This window comes from Arvicola amphibius, chromosome 7 (genome assembly GCF_903992535.2).
Source record: "Arvicola amphibius chromosome 7, mArvAmp1.2, whole genome shotgun sequence".
Lineage (NCBI taxonomy): Eukaryota > Metazoa > Chordata > Mammalia > Rodentia > Cricetidae > Arvicola > Arvicola amphibius.
In genome coordinates this window covers 20907116-20922365 of record NC_052053.1, presented here as the reverse complement: position 1 = coordinate 20922365, position 15250 = coordinate 20907116, and the positions used below count along the sequence as shown (strand labels likewise).

The window sequence follows — 15250 nt, the reverse complement described above, 5'->3', positions numbered from 1 at the left end:
CTCCACAAGGAGGAGGCGAGTCCCCTCTCACCCCCTCAGGGACCCACTCAGGAGAGTCTGCGAGGAAGGCAGTGCACCTGCGGTGCCTGACTTGATAAGCCGCTTCTTTCTGGCATTCAAAAGTGTTTTTCTCGCAAGCCCGTATCTTCACTATTTATCCCAACTGTGGCAGCTGTGGAGTGGAAGGTAATGTATAGTAAGCTCTCTTGTGAGCTATTTGATCTTAGTGCATCTAAGATAATAGATTTAATGTTTATATTTGCTTGAAAAACCACAGCGAAGGCAATGCTGGACCTAGGTTTGAATCCTGGCTGACTCGCTGGATCAGTCAGGCCAATGTGTCTCCATGCCAATACACCTTCACATGAGGATAATATGTACTTTGAAAAGCTTTATTAAGATTTAAAAAGATCCTAAATATTAAACTTCTAGCAAAGTGCCTAGTGTAAAGTCATACTCAAGAAATGGCAGCAAAATGTAGCCATAGTAATGAAAACTAAAGAAATGCGTCATAATAAACAAAACACACCAGTGAGAAAAAAAAAAAAAAACAGGATAACTAGTGCCAAGTTCCCCTTTGCCATTGACTATTTATTCTTTTTAAACTATCTAAATTCCTTCTCTCATTTTGAAACGCATCTTGCACAGCATTAGAAGGGGGGTGCGGGAGAATTCCCTTAGAGTACTTTGAACTTACTGTGTGACTTGAGTCTACCATTGTGCCTCCCCTTGCCCAGGCTTCTTGCCTTGTAATAAATACTAACAGTAGCAAAGTCAACCGAGGACAGAGCAGGGTGTGGCATGGGTGACAGGCACCCCTCACAGTTTCTTATTAAGTTAAGGGACAAATGTATAAAGTAATCATTCAAAACCTGTAACATGTGTGTGTGTAAGAATAAACTCAGAGGGAAGAAAAGGTATGTGCACACATCACATGACCTGATTGGGTAGGAAAGGGCTGAGGTGTCCTCGAGGGCTCCTAAATTTACAAAGGCAAAGGGGTAGAGGGGAGATGAAAGCCTTGGTGTTGGGAAGACATCCTTAGGACCACCCGTCTCAGGACAGTAGGGACAGGAGTGCCCACAGGCCAGTCATCTCTCTTCCTCACAGCCGGTGCAAACTTACCCAAACATCTCAGCTGATAGTACCTTGCCTCTTTACTAAATGACACCGAATAATACTGACATCTTTCTGGATCCAGGTCACAACTAAGGCACTTCACATTTGTGTGGTCAGTAAGTTGAATTCTGGAAAACCAACAGTGGTGATTGTTTCATCAAAGGCTAGGCAAAAGGAAGAAGCTAAATGATGCCATCCTCTGGTTTCCATGGACTCAGACTGCCAAAGCGACCCTCTAGATTCTTTCTCTTCATCATAAAATACATGCATTAATTCACAGTAACTCTGATCTCCCATTTTTAGGAAGCGCCCATAAACACCTTAAAAAGCCATTGTTTTAGTTATATACTACTGATAAATAGAAGTACTTATAACAATTCCAGTGTAATATCAGTTAGGACAAGACGAGAGAGAGAGAGAGAGAGAGAGAGAGAGAGAGAGAGAGAGAGCAGGGAATAATCTGTCCATAGAAACCCTGATGTCAGCATCTTGACAACACTCTTACTTATAGAGATTTCTTCCTCCCGGCATTTCTTTATTTTCGTTACTAATGTAGAACCTGAGAGGAAAACAGAGGCAATATATATTGAACACATTTTACAAAATGTCAAGTCCATCCCCCTGTTCTCTGACTCCAGGCACAGAGACACACAGGGCTGTCCTGCACGAGTGAGTGCCCTCTGTCTGCACTTGCTGCTCTGCTCCTCCACCCCACCCCAGAGCTCCCTCCTTCCATCTTCCCTACCCAGGACACTTCCTTTAAACAGTCCAGTATAGGAGTTCCAGGAGTTCTTCCTGGATAGATGTGGTAATTAACAACTTAACAGAGGGCTTTTTATATGATAATATGTCCGGACAGCTAGCTTGAAATCAAAACCCCCTGCCCCAAGTACCAATCCTGTGTTGTCTTTTCTCTTTTATAGCACACACTGCATGGATGTAGGGGATGAATATTCCAGAGAGTGACAGGGCCCCTTGTGCAAAGTCTTCAGAAACTGCTCTGGGAAATGGTAAATTCCTCTGCGCTGAGTCCAGTAAAGGAAGAGCCCAGGAGCCCAAAGGAGAGAAACACGCCTCTTGCTAACAGCTCATGTATACTGTCATAGGGACTTAAACAATGCTTTCCATGCTCCAAAGAGCAAGGCCAAACACCAGCAGATAAAATCGTCTTCCTCAGCCTCTCACAGGGTCCGTGTAATGCCAGAAGCGCCCTGCAGTTATTTGGGGTGGCCCAGAGAGGCTGCAGCCTCTCCAGTGCAAAGCAGGTAAGACCAAGAGGTAGAACCGCTTGGTGGCATGGTATCAAGTCTGCTGAACATATGTGAAAATCATTAAGGCTTCCGTATGTTAAAAAGGAAAAAAAAAAGGATTGAACACATTCCAAATCGACTACTCTTTGTGGGAGATTTTCCCGCATTTCTGTGAGAGGGTGCGATTATAACGTGCGGGTTTCCAGCCTATTTACTGATTATTAGAATATACTCACAGATAATCGCTGGTCAGAGCTTCGATCCCAATGACTTCCCAGGCTCCTTTGGTAATAAATGTGCAGTCCTGATTGGGATTTTAAATATGAGATTTATTAGACTCTCCTATCAAAGTTCAGTAGAGTTATCCATATCAGGAATTCAAATAACTATGAGGTCGCTTTGCGGGCCTATTCTGCTGCGTCCCATACACCACTGAAGAAGCTGAATTAGTCTATTGGTACACATCGCCCAATGTCACCAAATGATGTCGTTCTAGCTGGGGAAAGAGGTCAGCTTAGGATCTGCTGTATACGTATACTCACTTCCTTGTCTTTGGAGAAGTAGCAGATGTGTTTGTAGCCATCCTTGTCGCTGATGATCTTATAGAAGTTGTTACCATCAGAGGTGAAGTGGGGCTCTGCGGGCCTAAACTAGACAAAAGAGCAATAATAATAATAATAATAATAATAATAATAATCTCAGTCTCATCTCAGGACAAACTCCAGGGTGTGGAAGGCCTCTCTAGTACCTGTGTTTCAGTGGAGGGTCTGAAAATGAAAGTCTTCCTAACTAGAAGACAGGGAACAGAAGGCAAACTCAGGATCATTTGGTGGCATTACACGGGAGAATGAAGGGAGAAATGCCTGCGGTGCGTATTGGTCACAAAAACATGTTTCTGTTGTTCTGGGACATTTCTCACGAGAATGATAATAGAGACTTCCACCCCTATGGGCATGTAAGCTAACGTTCACTTCTGTTTAAAGAGGGAACGTCCTTGATGTCACAAGTGCACTTTCTAGAAAACGGCTTACTGTCTAACTGCTTCAGGTTGGAAGTGGTTTGTAGTATGGGGAAGTTTTCATCCCTGCTTTTACACAGGTTTGTGTCTGTTTTTTTTTTTTTAAAGTCAGGCATAGTCTTTAACTGCTTCGAGACTGGATGCCACCAGGAATATCTGTTATAGAGTCCCCATGGAAGCATTTCTATAGTTATGTTTATCCTAAGCCTTTTCATTTTTCTAAAGATGATCAATAATTTACAAAGAAAAAAAATGGTTACATGGAAATGTAGAACAAAATTTTTATTTAAAAAAATAGTTCAATAAAAGATAGCTCTCCAAAAATAATGTTTAAATAGAAGAGCGTCTCTTTCAGCCTGGAAGGGCCATGCTGCGTTTTAATTTCTATTATGTCGTTACATTCGGAGCAGGTAGGGGATGGTCTTTTAAATTGTTGGTTCTCTTCACCCTCGGCGTTTCCTCTCCCATCAGCTCCCATTTGGGGAAGGAAGGAAAAGGCTCGCCTCTTCTATTTAGTGATTCAAAGCGAATTCATTTAGGGAGCAAGCTGAGGCGTGCAGTACACTTGGTGTTCTCATTACAGAGCTCTCAAACACATTCCCCTCTCTAGACCTATGTTCACAGCCTTATCTTTTTAATACATTTCCCTGTTTCCCCTGGATGGAGTTGAGCCTAGAAGAAATGTGTGAAAAGTGGCATCTGTCTGGTTAAATACAGAGAGGAAAAAACATATTTTTTTCAAAGAGTCGTGAGGAAGTGTAGCATGTCTCTTGCCATGGAGGAAACCACTTTTCATGTTGGCAAACCTCTCCCCTCTGCCCAATCAGCGCCGGGAGAAAAAGGACATGGGAATGTATGGCAGCTTCCAGCCCAGCAGAAAGGGGTCGTCTTCCTGGACCGAAGCCTCACCTCTCTCACCCAGAAGACGGGAAATGTTTACAACGCTTGCGTCACTTTGTTTCTCTTTTAAAGAAGGATTATAGTAGTAGTGGAAGAAGTTGGATGCTGGTCAGTTTTCACCTGTCATGCAAGGTGTCATAGTGGCTAGAATCCCTCCCTGCACCCCCGCGCCTCCTGTGCATTCTTCCCTGGTCTCAGACTTGGGAGGCTGGTAGTGCATGTCCATGTGATATGATGGAAACGGAGCCAAGCTGTGAGCCTCCAAGGGTCACCCTGCTTTCCCAGATAAAGCTCTTCCTCAGAGTGCCTACCAACGTGTGCACACACACAGATGTGATGTCCACCAGAGAGGTGTGCCGTACACAGGATAGGGTAGGTTCTGTTCCTCGTGGCTGCAGTCCAGGCTGCGTTAAGAAACATTTTCTGCCTTGAAAGTGCAGAACTCAAGCAACGGGTAAAAGAGGGCATCCGGCATCCTGGCGGCCTTTCAGGAGTGGCTGCCTTTCAGATGCCCGGAAGCGCCAGTTGACCTGGAGAACAGGCTTTGTTGTGTCAGTTCTGCCCCTGATCTCAATGTGCTGCTTGTTCTTTACCTGTGTGGCTGTGCAATCCAGTCACCGTAGAAAGCACAGCTAACACTCTGAGAGATGGGCCAACTCACATTTCTATCAGTGACAACGTAGTGCCTTACTACGGGACAGTTGCACGTTACCCAGATCTGAGCAGCAGTCTGGTAATATTATGAAATCCGTAACGCAGAACACTTACTCTTCCGACCCAGCCCGTGGTGCTCATCTCAACATGCTGCTGTGCCTGGGGAGAAAAAAAGGACAGCGCAGTGCTTCAAAGGGAAGACGGGGAAATCCATTCATTTACTATTTATTTCTTAAAATGTGGTCTCATGTGTCCCAGGTTGTCCTCCAAACTGACAAGATAGCCAAAGCCTTGAGCTTCTGACCCTGCCTCAGCTTCCCAAGTGCGAGAATTGCCTGGGACCATCCCTTTGCTCGCTGTACTTACTGCTGGGAATTGAACCAAGGCCTCTGGGCATGTTAATTCAGTATCCTGCCAACTGAGCTACATCCCTTGCCCCACAAAATGTACTAGAAATGAAATTACACTTATGATAAAATAATTGGAAACAATCTCTCATTCTATAATTCTATTTATGTTAGTTTTTTTTTTTTTTTTTTTTTTTTTTTTTGCCATGTAATTGCATTTGATCGTTGACCTCCGTTGCCTGAAGCTCTGACCTGGAGCTGTCCTGAAGCTCACAGAGCTGGATGAGGCCCTTTGCTTTCCTCTAGTCCTCCAGCATATTCATAGACCCTTTCTTTCCAGCTACTCAGTCTCGATCCCTACACCTTTTGCTCTCTTCTCATGGAAACCCCCCTTAGACCCTTTCTTCAGCTCTTTGTCCTTTGCCCTTCTCTACGGTTACATCCATCAGTCCTGTCTGCAGGATGTTTCCAGTGGTCAACCACCACAGTCTCCTAACTGTATGTGTTAACACTAACTTTATTCCTTCTGATCCATTATCCTCTCTGCTCAGCCCCTAGCTCATCGTATTTGACAACAGACAGCTCTATTCCCAATATAATCTTCATTTCAGAATCCTAAAGCAACTTTCCACCCTTACAAGATAAATCCAAACATCTTGGCATGGCTCCTGAGCCCAAACCTAAGTCTCTAGCCTCACCTCCAGCTCAGGCAGTGAGTGCATTCAGTCCCTCCATGCTCTGAGCTGCCCACACAATGTCCTTGCACAATGCTCAGCTTAGAGGGACCTTTTTCCCTTATCTGTCCACATAGGACATCTTATCCTAGCTGACTACACATCCTCCCCCAAGCCGTTTCCTTGTCTTGTTCCACCCAACTCCAACAGAGTATCTGCTATTACCCTCTGTAGCTATCTTAAAGCCTCTTATGACACAATATCCCGATACTGTGATGAGTCAGCAGAAAGCAAAGAGTTTGGGCTTTGCAGCTTGAGTTCAGATGTGTCCTATGACTTAAGCAGCATTTAACCTCACTGAGCCCCAGGTTCCACTGTACCTTATGTATTGTAAGTGTTCAATGCATGGACAGTCTCACAGCCATATCTTCACGACCTCACTCCCTTTCAGAACTAAAACATTTGGGGGAAGTACAGGGCTGTCTAGTTAATTTTTTTTTTTAAAAAGAATCCCATAGTTTAGCAACAAGGTAGAGATACTTTAAACAGTGTTTCTCACATAAATAAATCCATGAGTCAAGATAGGGCGTAATACTCAAGTTTTCAGGTAAGAATCTTCCCTGGACCCATCTAGGATGAGAGCAGGGAGGTGTGTGGAACACAGACCAGACCATGTTACCAGCATGTAGCATGACCAGAATGGACAAGGAGACACAAAGTGGTCATGGCATGCGCCTGCAAGGCTTTAGCGCCTGCCTCTCCTCAGGTCTCTGGCTCTCAGGGAGGTTTTGCTGAAATCCTCAGACTAGAAAGACTTCAAAGTGTCCTGCCTGGGGCTGTCTGCACATCAGTTGGATCAACACTCAGCTTCCCTCAGCATTGCCACCCTCTCAGGCCAATGGTTATTTATTTGAGTTCCAAATCGGCTTTCTGCTTAGAGGTGGTTATGGTCCAATGCAGGATCTGTACCCTCCTGGTATTTACTTTGTTTCCTACATGCTCAGCCAGTCATTCCCCATCCTCCTATATTTTATTGTTAAAACAGCTGTCATCAAGAGGCTCTGGTCCGCTTCCTCATGTGGAACACAGACATCAAATCCTGTCCTCTGGGTGTCTAGTCACTCCTTCTCCCCTTCCCATGTGATCATCTTCACAACCAGCACACGGTGACTAGTGTGCAGAAGAGAAAAGGAAGCACCACCCGACAGCACGTGTCTGACAGGCAAGACTGACTTGGTGCCTCTGGGCTCAATATGGATTCAGAGGGAATTGAGACTAAACCATTTACTAAACCCCAACCTTCACTATCTCTAAGACCAGGAGCCCTCCAGTCACATGTCCCATGCTGTTGGAAAAGCAGAGCCTGCAGTGAGATCTTACCGAGGGACAGGTCCATGTTTGATTGGTCTTCTCATAGTCACAGATGGCCAGCACGGAGTAGTTCTGAATCCTCCTGAGCCACTGCAGAGAAATTCGCTCTCCTGTAACCCATGCTACATCACACAAATAGTGATCCCTGGAGAGAGAAAAGGCAAGGGGGACGTCTCAGACACTGTGCAGCTGGTGAGATGGCCCAGTGGATAAAGGGCTTGCCTTGCAAGTATGAAGATTGAGTTTCTGACCCCGCAATCCAAGTTAAATCCAGGCAGCTCTGGCCCTGCTTGTAACTCCCCTACTAGGAAGGCAGGGAAAGAGGATTCCTCCGGCAAGCTTCTAGCTTAGAGTAGCCAGAGTTGGTCAGTTCTGTGTTCAGTCAGAAATCCTGCTCAATAAATAAGAGTAGAGAATATTGTGGAATATTCCAGTACACTGTGTAACTTATGATATGATTGGTTTAATAAAGAAGTTGACTGACTAATAGTCAGGCAGGATAAGGTTAGGTGGAAAAGCCAAACAGAATAAGGGAGAGAAGAAGGGTAGAGTTGAGAGATATATGAACCAGTCACCGAATAAATGGGACGTGTGGAAAATGAGGTAACAAGCCTTGAGCCATGTGGCAAAACATAGATATATGGGTTAATTTAAATGTAAGCTAGCTAGTAATAAGTCTGAGCTATTGGCCAAACATTAATAATTAATATAAGCCTCTGAGTGATTATTTGAAAACAGCTATAAGATGGGATGGAACAGAAAAACCTTTGTTTACAAGAGAAAAATCCAGAAAGATGCCCCATATAAATTTCAATTTACTACAAGCATGTATCCACTATATACAAATACCAGCATGTACACCACACACACACACACACACACCACATACACACACGAAATATGAACTTGGCAGTGGTGGTGCACACCCTTAATCCCAGCACTCAGGAGGCAGAGGCAAGTAGATCTCTGTGAGTTTGAGACCAGCTAGTTCCAGGACAGTTAAGGCTACACAGAGAAACCCTGTCTTGGGGAAAAAGAAAAAGAAATATGAGTTTTTGTCCAGACCTCATTGCAAATGAACATTTTACTCAATAAAGTATATCCAACAAGGAAAACAGCAGACACAACCCAAGAACACACACACGTGACCGAAACCGTATGTTTAGAACTGTTAAGAACTTGGCTGCTGGTAGAAGGGGGGGGGGTCAAAGGTGAAACTTCTCCATCCCCACTCTGCTGCCTGAGAGTAATACCATGAGGTCAGGGACACTGGCAGAGATGCTAGAATCTTCTGGTAGTTTAACTTGACCCCTGTCAATGGTGTTTGCCTGGAATGCTGCTGTGGCTAAATCAGTACCACGAGCCTCCAGGAGCTTGTCAGAAAGCAGGCTCTGAGAGCTCTTCTCACCTACTGACAAGAAGCCAGGGTCCCTAATCTAACCCAGATCTCCTGCGCTCACCCTGTGAAGAGTTGTCATGTGAGCAGAAGGAGAGTTAACTCTTACCCAGGATGGGTGATCTATCCTTGCAAAGAACAGGAAAGAATCAAAAACAAGACACTGAAAATGAAGTTTTTAAAAATTAATATTCTAGACCAAAGATTAAGGAACTTTTAGTTGGGGCCCAGATAGTAAACATTTTCAGTCTTTGTGGTTCACATGTCCTTGCTACTAGGATGAATCCACAGCTAATCCTTCCATCAACTTCATTTTCAGACTGGGGGCGAGGGGGAAGTGGACTCATCCCTCTACAGACTTTTCAAATCCCAGAACTATAACCTAAAACACATTTCTCAAGAGTCAAAACATGGCCCTTATGAATGAAGTACTCTCTAGTATTTTTACCCAGTTATAGAACCTGGTCTAGCAGGTCATCCTCCCCATCCATACCTTCAAGTACTTTTGGGGCTGTGCCGTGGTTTATAGTGGCATGGGAGAAATTTACAGTTCGCTCCTCTGCTAGCCTCCCTAACATTTTTGGCTCTGGATGGTTTCTTTCCTTGGATATTTTTGCCCATCCTCGGTGTGATTTCAGCAACTCCTCTTATCGCTTCTCTCCAGTGTCTGATCAAAGCCTTGCACCCAATGAACTTTCATCTGATTTATTTTTTCTGATCCCATAGCTTTGCTCTCCTCTGCTCCGTCACTCCCCTATTTGGCCTCCCCCACCCCGGGGTAGCCATCCCTCCCTTTGGTTATCCTGTGTTTCTGGCTTGGCTGCCAGCTCCTTAAAGCCAGGGCCCCACAAGTCTTGTTCATAAAACAGCTTGCTGAGTTCTCCTGGAACGCAGCTCTCAGGAAAGGCAAACTTCATGTTCTGATTTCTTAGGACCCGCAGTCATGCTTCCTCCCAGAACATTCATCTGTTTTTGTCTCCCTTCCTCTCCTAGGCTCTGAAGCCGGCAGCAGATGTTAACTGAGCACCCAAGAATAAGCACTTTAAGCCTCTCAAAGCTTCACATTTCCCCTTTTACGGCATGGATACCCTGAAGACCCTCTGGGTCTCATGTTATTTCACTGTAGGTTTCAGATGCTAAGGACCTGCAGCCTCAATCAAGCAAGCATCACCTTCGTTCACATAATGGTGCCTTCCCGTTCAGGTCTCCTTGTCTTGCTGGCCCTGTTCTCCTGAACATGCCAGTCTCCTTCACACTCGCCTGTCTTGGTGACTGTGTTCTCCTGAACACACCAAACAGTTTCCCCAGTTGGTCTCTCTTTCTTCCACGTTGACTTTTATTCTAAAATGGCTGCCCTGCCCTTACTTCTCTAGTTCTTAGCTGAAGCACCCACCTCCCACAGTCAGTAGGATTTTCTCAGAAAGCTGCTGCAGCCATTAGTACAACGAGCCTCCAGGAGCTTGTCAGATTGCAGGGTCTGAGAGAGCTTCATCTACTGAGAAGGGGCCAGGGCCTCTTATCTAACCCAGCTCTTCTGCGCTCACCCCGTGAGGAGTTGTCATATGAGCAGAGAGTTAACGCTTACCCAGGACACGTGATCTATCCTTGTAAAATAACAGGGAAAAATCAAAAAGGAGACATGGAAAGTAAAGATTTTCAAAATTAATATGTTAGATAAAAGACTAAGAAAGATTTAGTTGGGGCCCGGATAGTAAATATGTTTCAGTCTTTGTGGTCTACACGTCGTCTGTCACAGCCACGGTATGGGAGCAGCACGAGACAGTGCTGACGCTAACAAGCGTGGCTGTGCCTCAGTAGAGAGCTTCAGTTTCAATGTCATGAGTTCTTTTGACAAAAGTGTAAAACCATTCAGAGCTGTGGATGACATGAATGTGAATGTCAGCCAAGATGGAGCTGAGTCAGGGATTCTCTTCTGACAGTTCTATCTAACTGGTTCTATCCCAGTTATCCCTGCCCGTTTAGGTTAGACAAACAAACAAATACAACAACAATAACAACAACAAAGTCTTTGGAGGACGAAGTAGGCAGATGGTTGAGAGAGTTCAAAGGCCGCCTAGGCCACAAGGGAAGACCGTGTCTCAAAAAACCAAAATCAGAAGAAAACAAAGACAAAACCCTAAGTAGGATCTGAGGAGATTGTGGGAACCCATTTGTTAGGGAGAACAAGCCACTTTCTCACAGGCACACACCGGCACCCAGAAATATTCTTCCTCTTTTTAAAAGTGTTCTTGTGGCAGAGAGGCAGCTGAGGGCAAGAGAACGCTTTCGTGATCCCTCGTTGCCTGTGGCAGGTAACTTTAGATATGAAAACCATACGTTCTACCTCAGACTTGAAAGTCCACACTATAACCCAACTTTTTGCCATTGGAAAACACTGAGTAAAGGAATGTGGGAGAGTAGCCAGGAAACTCATGTGCATTGGCCATCTTCCCTGTCCATTTCTAGATAAAGGTTATTGGACTTGGACCTGATACTTTAGTCATGGTCAGTGGCCCAGAACGTACTCTGTACTCTGAGAGGGCTCAGCGGAGGCCTTTTACCATGACAGTAGAGAGTCTGTTTGAAACACATTTTATGACCATACTTCCCTCTAGTTACAGCCGTGAGCCAATATCACACCATGGGAAGACACTTCTGAAGAGTCATAAAAAAGATATAAATGTATAGATGACTTCACTGAACTCTTGTCTCAAAGGTTTAAGTCCTCATTGTAAATAAAAAAAAAAACCACCAGCGGGATTGCCAACTATCTTTTGTAAGATAACATTCTGACTGAGGAGGAGGGCAAACACGGAACAGATTGCCCCTCTTGTGGTGACTGGGAAATGCTGGGGGAAGCCCACACCTACAGTGCCAAGCCTTCTTGTGAGCCTAAGTCTCTTGTCCTAGGTTAGGCAGAGTAACCAAACAACACAACACATTCAAGGATTTGGTGATGATGCAGAAAGGGAATTTGGTTGGCTTGAATGTTGAAGCAGTGAAGTAATTTCTGGACTTAACATAAAGAGTGTTTACCCATGTGAACTTGGTTCTGTGCTGGGAGCTGCCTGAGAGCCTCCCATAGACTTCGGACCACCCTGTGAGGCGGGTCCCATTGTGGTTCCCTGCCTAGCTGATGAGGAAACACACGTGCAGAGAGGTTAGATAATTTTCCCAGGATGGCCCAATCAAGGAGTTTTGGAGCCAGGATTCAAATCAAGCAGATGGCTTCAGATTTCCCTGTTCATACTTGCCCTTCCTGTAACAAGTCTGGCCTGTCCCATTGGGAAGTTCTACTAGTCTGTTCCACTCTTGGAGATTCCTCGAGTGTACAATTCCTTTCTCAATAAGATCTATTTATTCCTTGAGAGTCGTGAAGAAGCTACATTTTATGAAGAAAGTCAGCTGACTGTGCACTGACTTTTGAACATCCTGCTGTGGCGACTCTCGCAACATGATTCCTTATCCTTGCAAAGTCAGGGGGTGTTTCATGAAAGGCGTTTAGGTGGCACCTCTGCCTCTAGCTGTGTAGATGTTGCATTTGTACATTAGTGATATTTAAAATAAGCCCTGCTTTGCTAACTGGAAGGAAAAATGGAGAGGGAAATGCTACCCCAAGCAACTGCAGACTGTGGAGTGATTAAGTCAGTGAATCACCAGAGGAAACAGGCGTACTGCCAGTGCCGGCCGTGGGCTCCATGCCACCCTTTGCTCTGATAGGGATGCCAACCCTGCCAGGTCCACTGACAGATTGCTGAGGAGAGGGAAGGGTGGGGTGAGATGCAGCCGCATTGAGGGGAACAGCATTGTGTAGAACACAAGCCCTCGTTTGTCTGCTTCCACAGGTGTCATTAGTTTCTGGTCGGGGGCAGGGTGGGGACGGAACACCAGCCCAGTTTATCCCTTGCCTGGCAGCCTTGGGCTTGGAAGAAACTAGTTTGCAGACCAAGGGTCACCCAGTGTTCAGAGAGATAGAGGGAGTCTTTATCTACTGGGTCCCTTGGGACGAGGGAGAACAAGGGCAGGGTAAGTCATAAGCTGGGTGTGATAGGCCATCCATCAGGTGTTGGGAAGGGTGACCTCACTCGACACGCCCTTTCCAGGCCTGTAGTTTTAGCCTACAGAATTTGCAGGTGGCTAGTCACAGGGAAGAGAAAAGAGGGACTTGCTGTGTGGGATGATTTTGAAAGTTGTCCTAGGAGGTGGCTGTGTGAATTTGTTCCCGTGCCACACACATGCACTATTACCTGGAAAGCCCATCTTTCTTAATCATCCATCTGTCCATCCATCCATCCACCCATCCATCCATCCATACATCCTTTTACCAATCCACCCATTCAGCCATCCAGCTTCTCATCCGTTCTCTTGTTCTACAAACAGTACTAGACAATGTATCCCAGTCACCCCGCTAAGCACCAGTTGCTATTGCAAAACTGGCCCTTGTCCCACACACCTTGTCTTGCTTCATTTGGCCCTGGAAACACAACTCTAATGAAAAGTTAGGAGTTTCACCTCATACCTATGGTGTCTTATTTTCTCGCCAATATGTTGAGCTCTCAGATTCTCATTATGAGTCGCCAATGCACACCAACTGTTCAAATGACCTAATTAGCTTTAAGCCTCAATCTATGAGGGTGGTAGAGAGGCTCACCCTTTCTCATGCTCTAATCCTAACAAGAGCCCAAACCAGGCTCATCCACTAATAGAACTCCACTTGCGGGAAGCTCTTCAGCGGAGGTGTGTGCTGACAGAAAACAGATGAGGAGATCTGGGCCGAGGAGGGGAGGGTGATGCTGATCTTGCTTGGTAGTGTACTCAGGATCTAGTAAGTCACAGAGGAAACCATGGCCCAAGGGAATGAATGCTCATTAAGTATAACTTGTCGGGATTGCCTTGGTCCTGAGAGGGCTTTTTACCGAGACCAGAAAGTGGTATCTCACCAAGTGAGAGTTTATTTACCCCAGGTGAACCTAGAGTCTCATTTTTAAAAAGCTACGATCTCATCAGTGCCAACAGAGATCACAGCTATATTTGAGATCCTCCACGCAACACTTCCCCGTGGCATTTTCTAAGACAACTCTTTGGTAGTATGTATGCTCTACACAGAAGCCCCAGCCAATGAGGCAGCCCTCATCAAGTCTTTGGTTTAAGGAAATGTGGAAGAGCAAGGAAGTAAGGTGACGAATTCATGAAGAGCAAACTCAAAGTCCTTGGACGGGGCTAAAACCTCAGAGCTAGGCACTTTCCCCTTGTGCTTTGGAAGGTGTTTTCTTAGCAGGGAACACTCCTTTTCATTGTCTGTAAAAATGACCTTGGATGCAATGCCATAGGGCATTGTGAGGAAGAAATGAGAATTCAAGGGCGGATCAGTAGCTCAGCATATTTAAATCTAATTATTCACTCGTTTTGTTCTAGTGTCAGGTCCCAAAGAATCCTGGGAAGTCTTTCTCAAGACCTGTGGCTCCTCCCTGCACTTCTCACCCTGCCCCCTATCCTAAACCTCCCCAGCCCCAAAGCTTCCCTTTCCCCAGCATCTCTACCTATATAAACCTGTCTTTTTGGCCACGTGGTCCCTTGATCAGAACTGTTGTTGGCCTGTCGGTCTACACCTCCTCTCTAGATTCACTCGCTCTCTCCCCTCTTCTGTCTCTCTCCTCTTCCTTCTCTTGCCCCTCAGTCTGCTGGCCATCTTCAGCTTACTTCCTTCTCCCCCTCCTCTGAATCCCTCCTGATGCCTCTGACTGTTTTCTCTCCCTCTTACCTACAATAAAATTCTTCTCCTCAACCATACATCCGAGCGGTCATGTCCAGTTCCGTTTTCTCATTCAGTAAGCAAAGGTCTCTCTCCTCCCAATTCCCACTTCCCATCCTAACTTGCTGTGTGATTTAAGCAAACTATTTTCTCTCTGTAGATGCCAGCTCACTGTCAGTGGGGTCCTCACAGTTCTGGGGACCTCCGCAGGATCTCTCTACTTTTTCAGGAACCTAGGGGGATGGAGTGGGGGCAAGACGGAGGCTTGTCCAACACAAGCAGCCATCTTCCATTGATTCCCTGGAAGTGAACCGCACTATCATGTCTCATCTAAATAAAGGCTTTCTGGTCCTTTAAAAAAAAAAGTCTGTCAACCACTTTTGAGGTCTATGGTTGGTAGTGAGTGAGACTGTTTTCTGAGCTGCAGCTCTCTGCAGAGAGGTCTTAGTTACAGCTTGCAGCAGGCATGTCTCAGCTATTCCTGGGCAGCCTCACACACTCCCATGCCCGGTGGGTTCCAGCTCAGCACCTTCCTCTCCTCTGTCCTGCTGCAATCCACCCCTTTAGTGTGCATTCTGCAGGAAGATCTCTTTGATCCCTCAGATTTTGGAAAACCCATCACACCAACTTGGAATGCCTCCAACCTGATGCTCATACCTCTGTCACTTCTCTTCCCTAGTCATTCACATGAGGCTATTTTCTTCCCTGACTAGAAATACTAGGACCCCCTTTTGCATACCTGGGATTGTAAATCATGCTTTTTTTTTTT

The 15250-nt window shown here is 45.6% G+C and overlaps 1 protein-coding gene across 1 annotated transcript in view; it reads right to left on the bottom strand.

The window, feature by feature from the left end:
- The window catches only part of Dpp4 (dipeptidyl peptidase 4), a 79263-nt gene that overhangs the window by 24174 nt on the left and 39839 nt on the right, over window positions 1–15250 (bottom strand). The window contains exons 11-16 of the mRNA XM_038336155.2: window positions 7343–7478; window positions 5056–5100; window positions 2912–3019; window positions 2606–2673; window positions 1625–1678; window positions 1126–1247 (exon numbers count right to left, since the gene is read on the bottom strand). Coding sequence (XP_038192083.1) covers window positions 1126–1247; window positions 1625–1678; window positions 2606–2673; window positions 2912–3019; window positions 5056–5100; window positions 7343–7478 — 533 coding nt within the window. The remainder of the gene's footprint in view (window positions 1–1125; window positions 1248–1624; window positions 1679–2605; window positions 2674–2911; window positions 3020–5055; window positions 5101–7342; window positions 7479–15250) is intronic.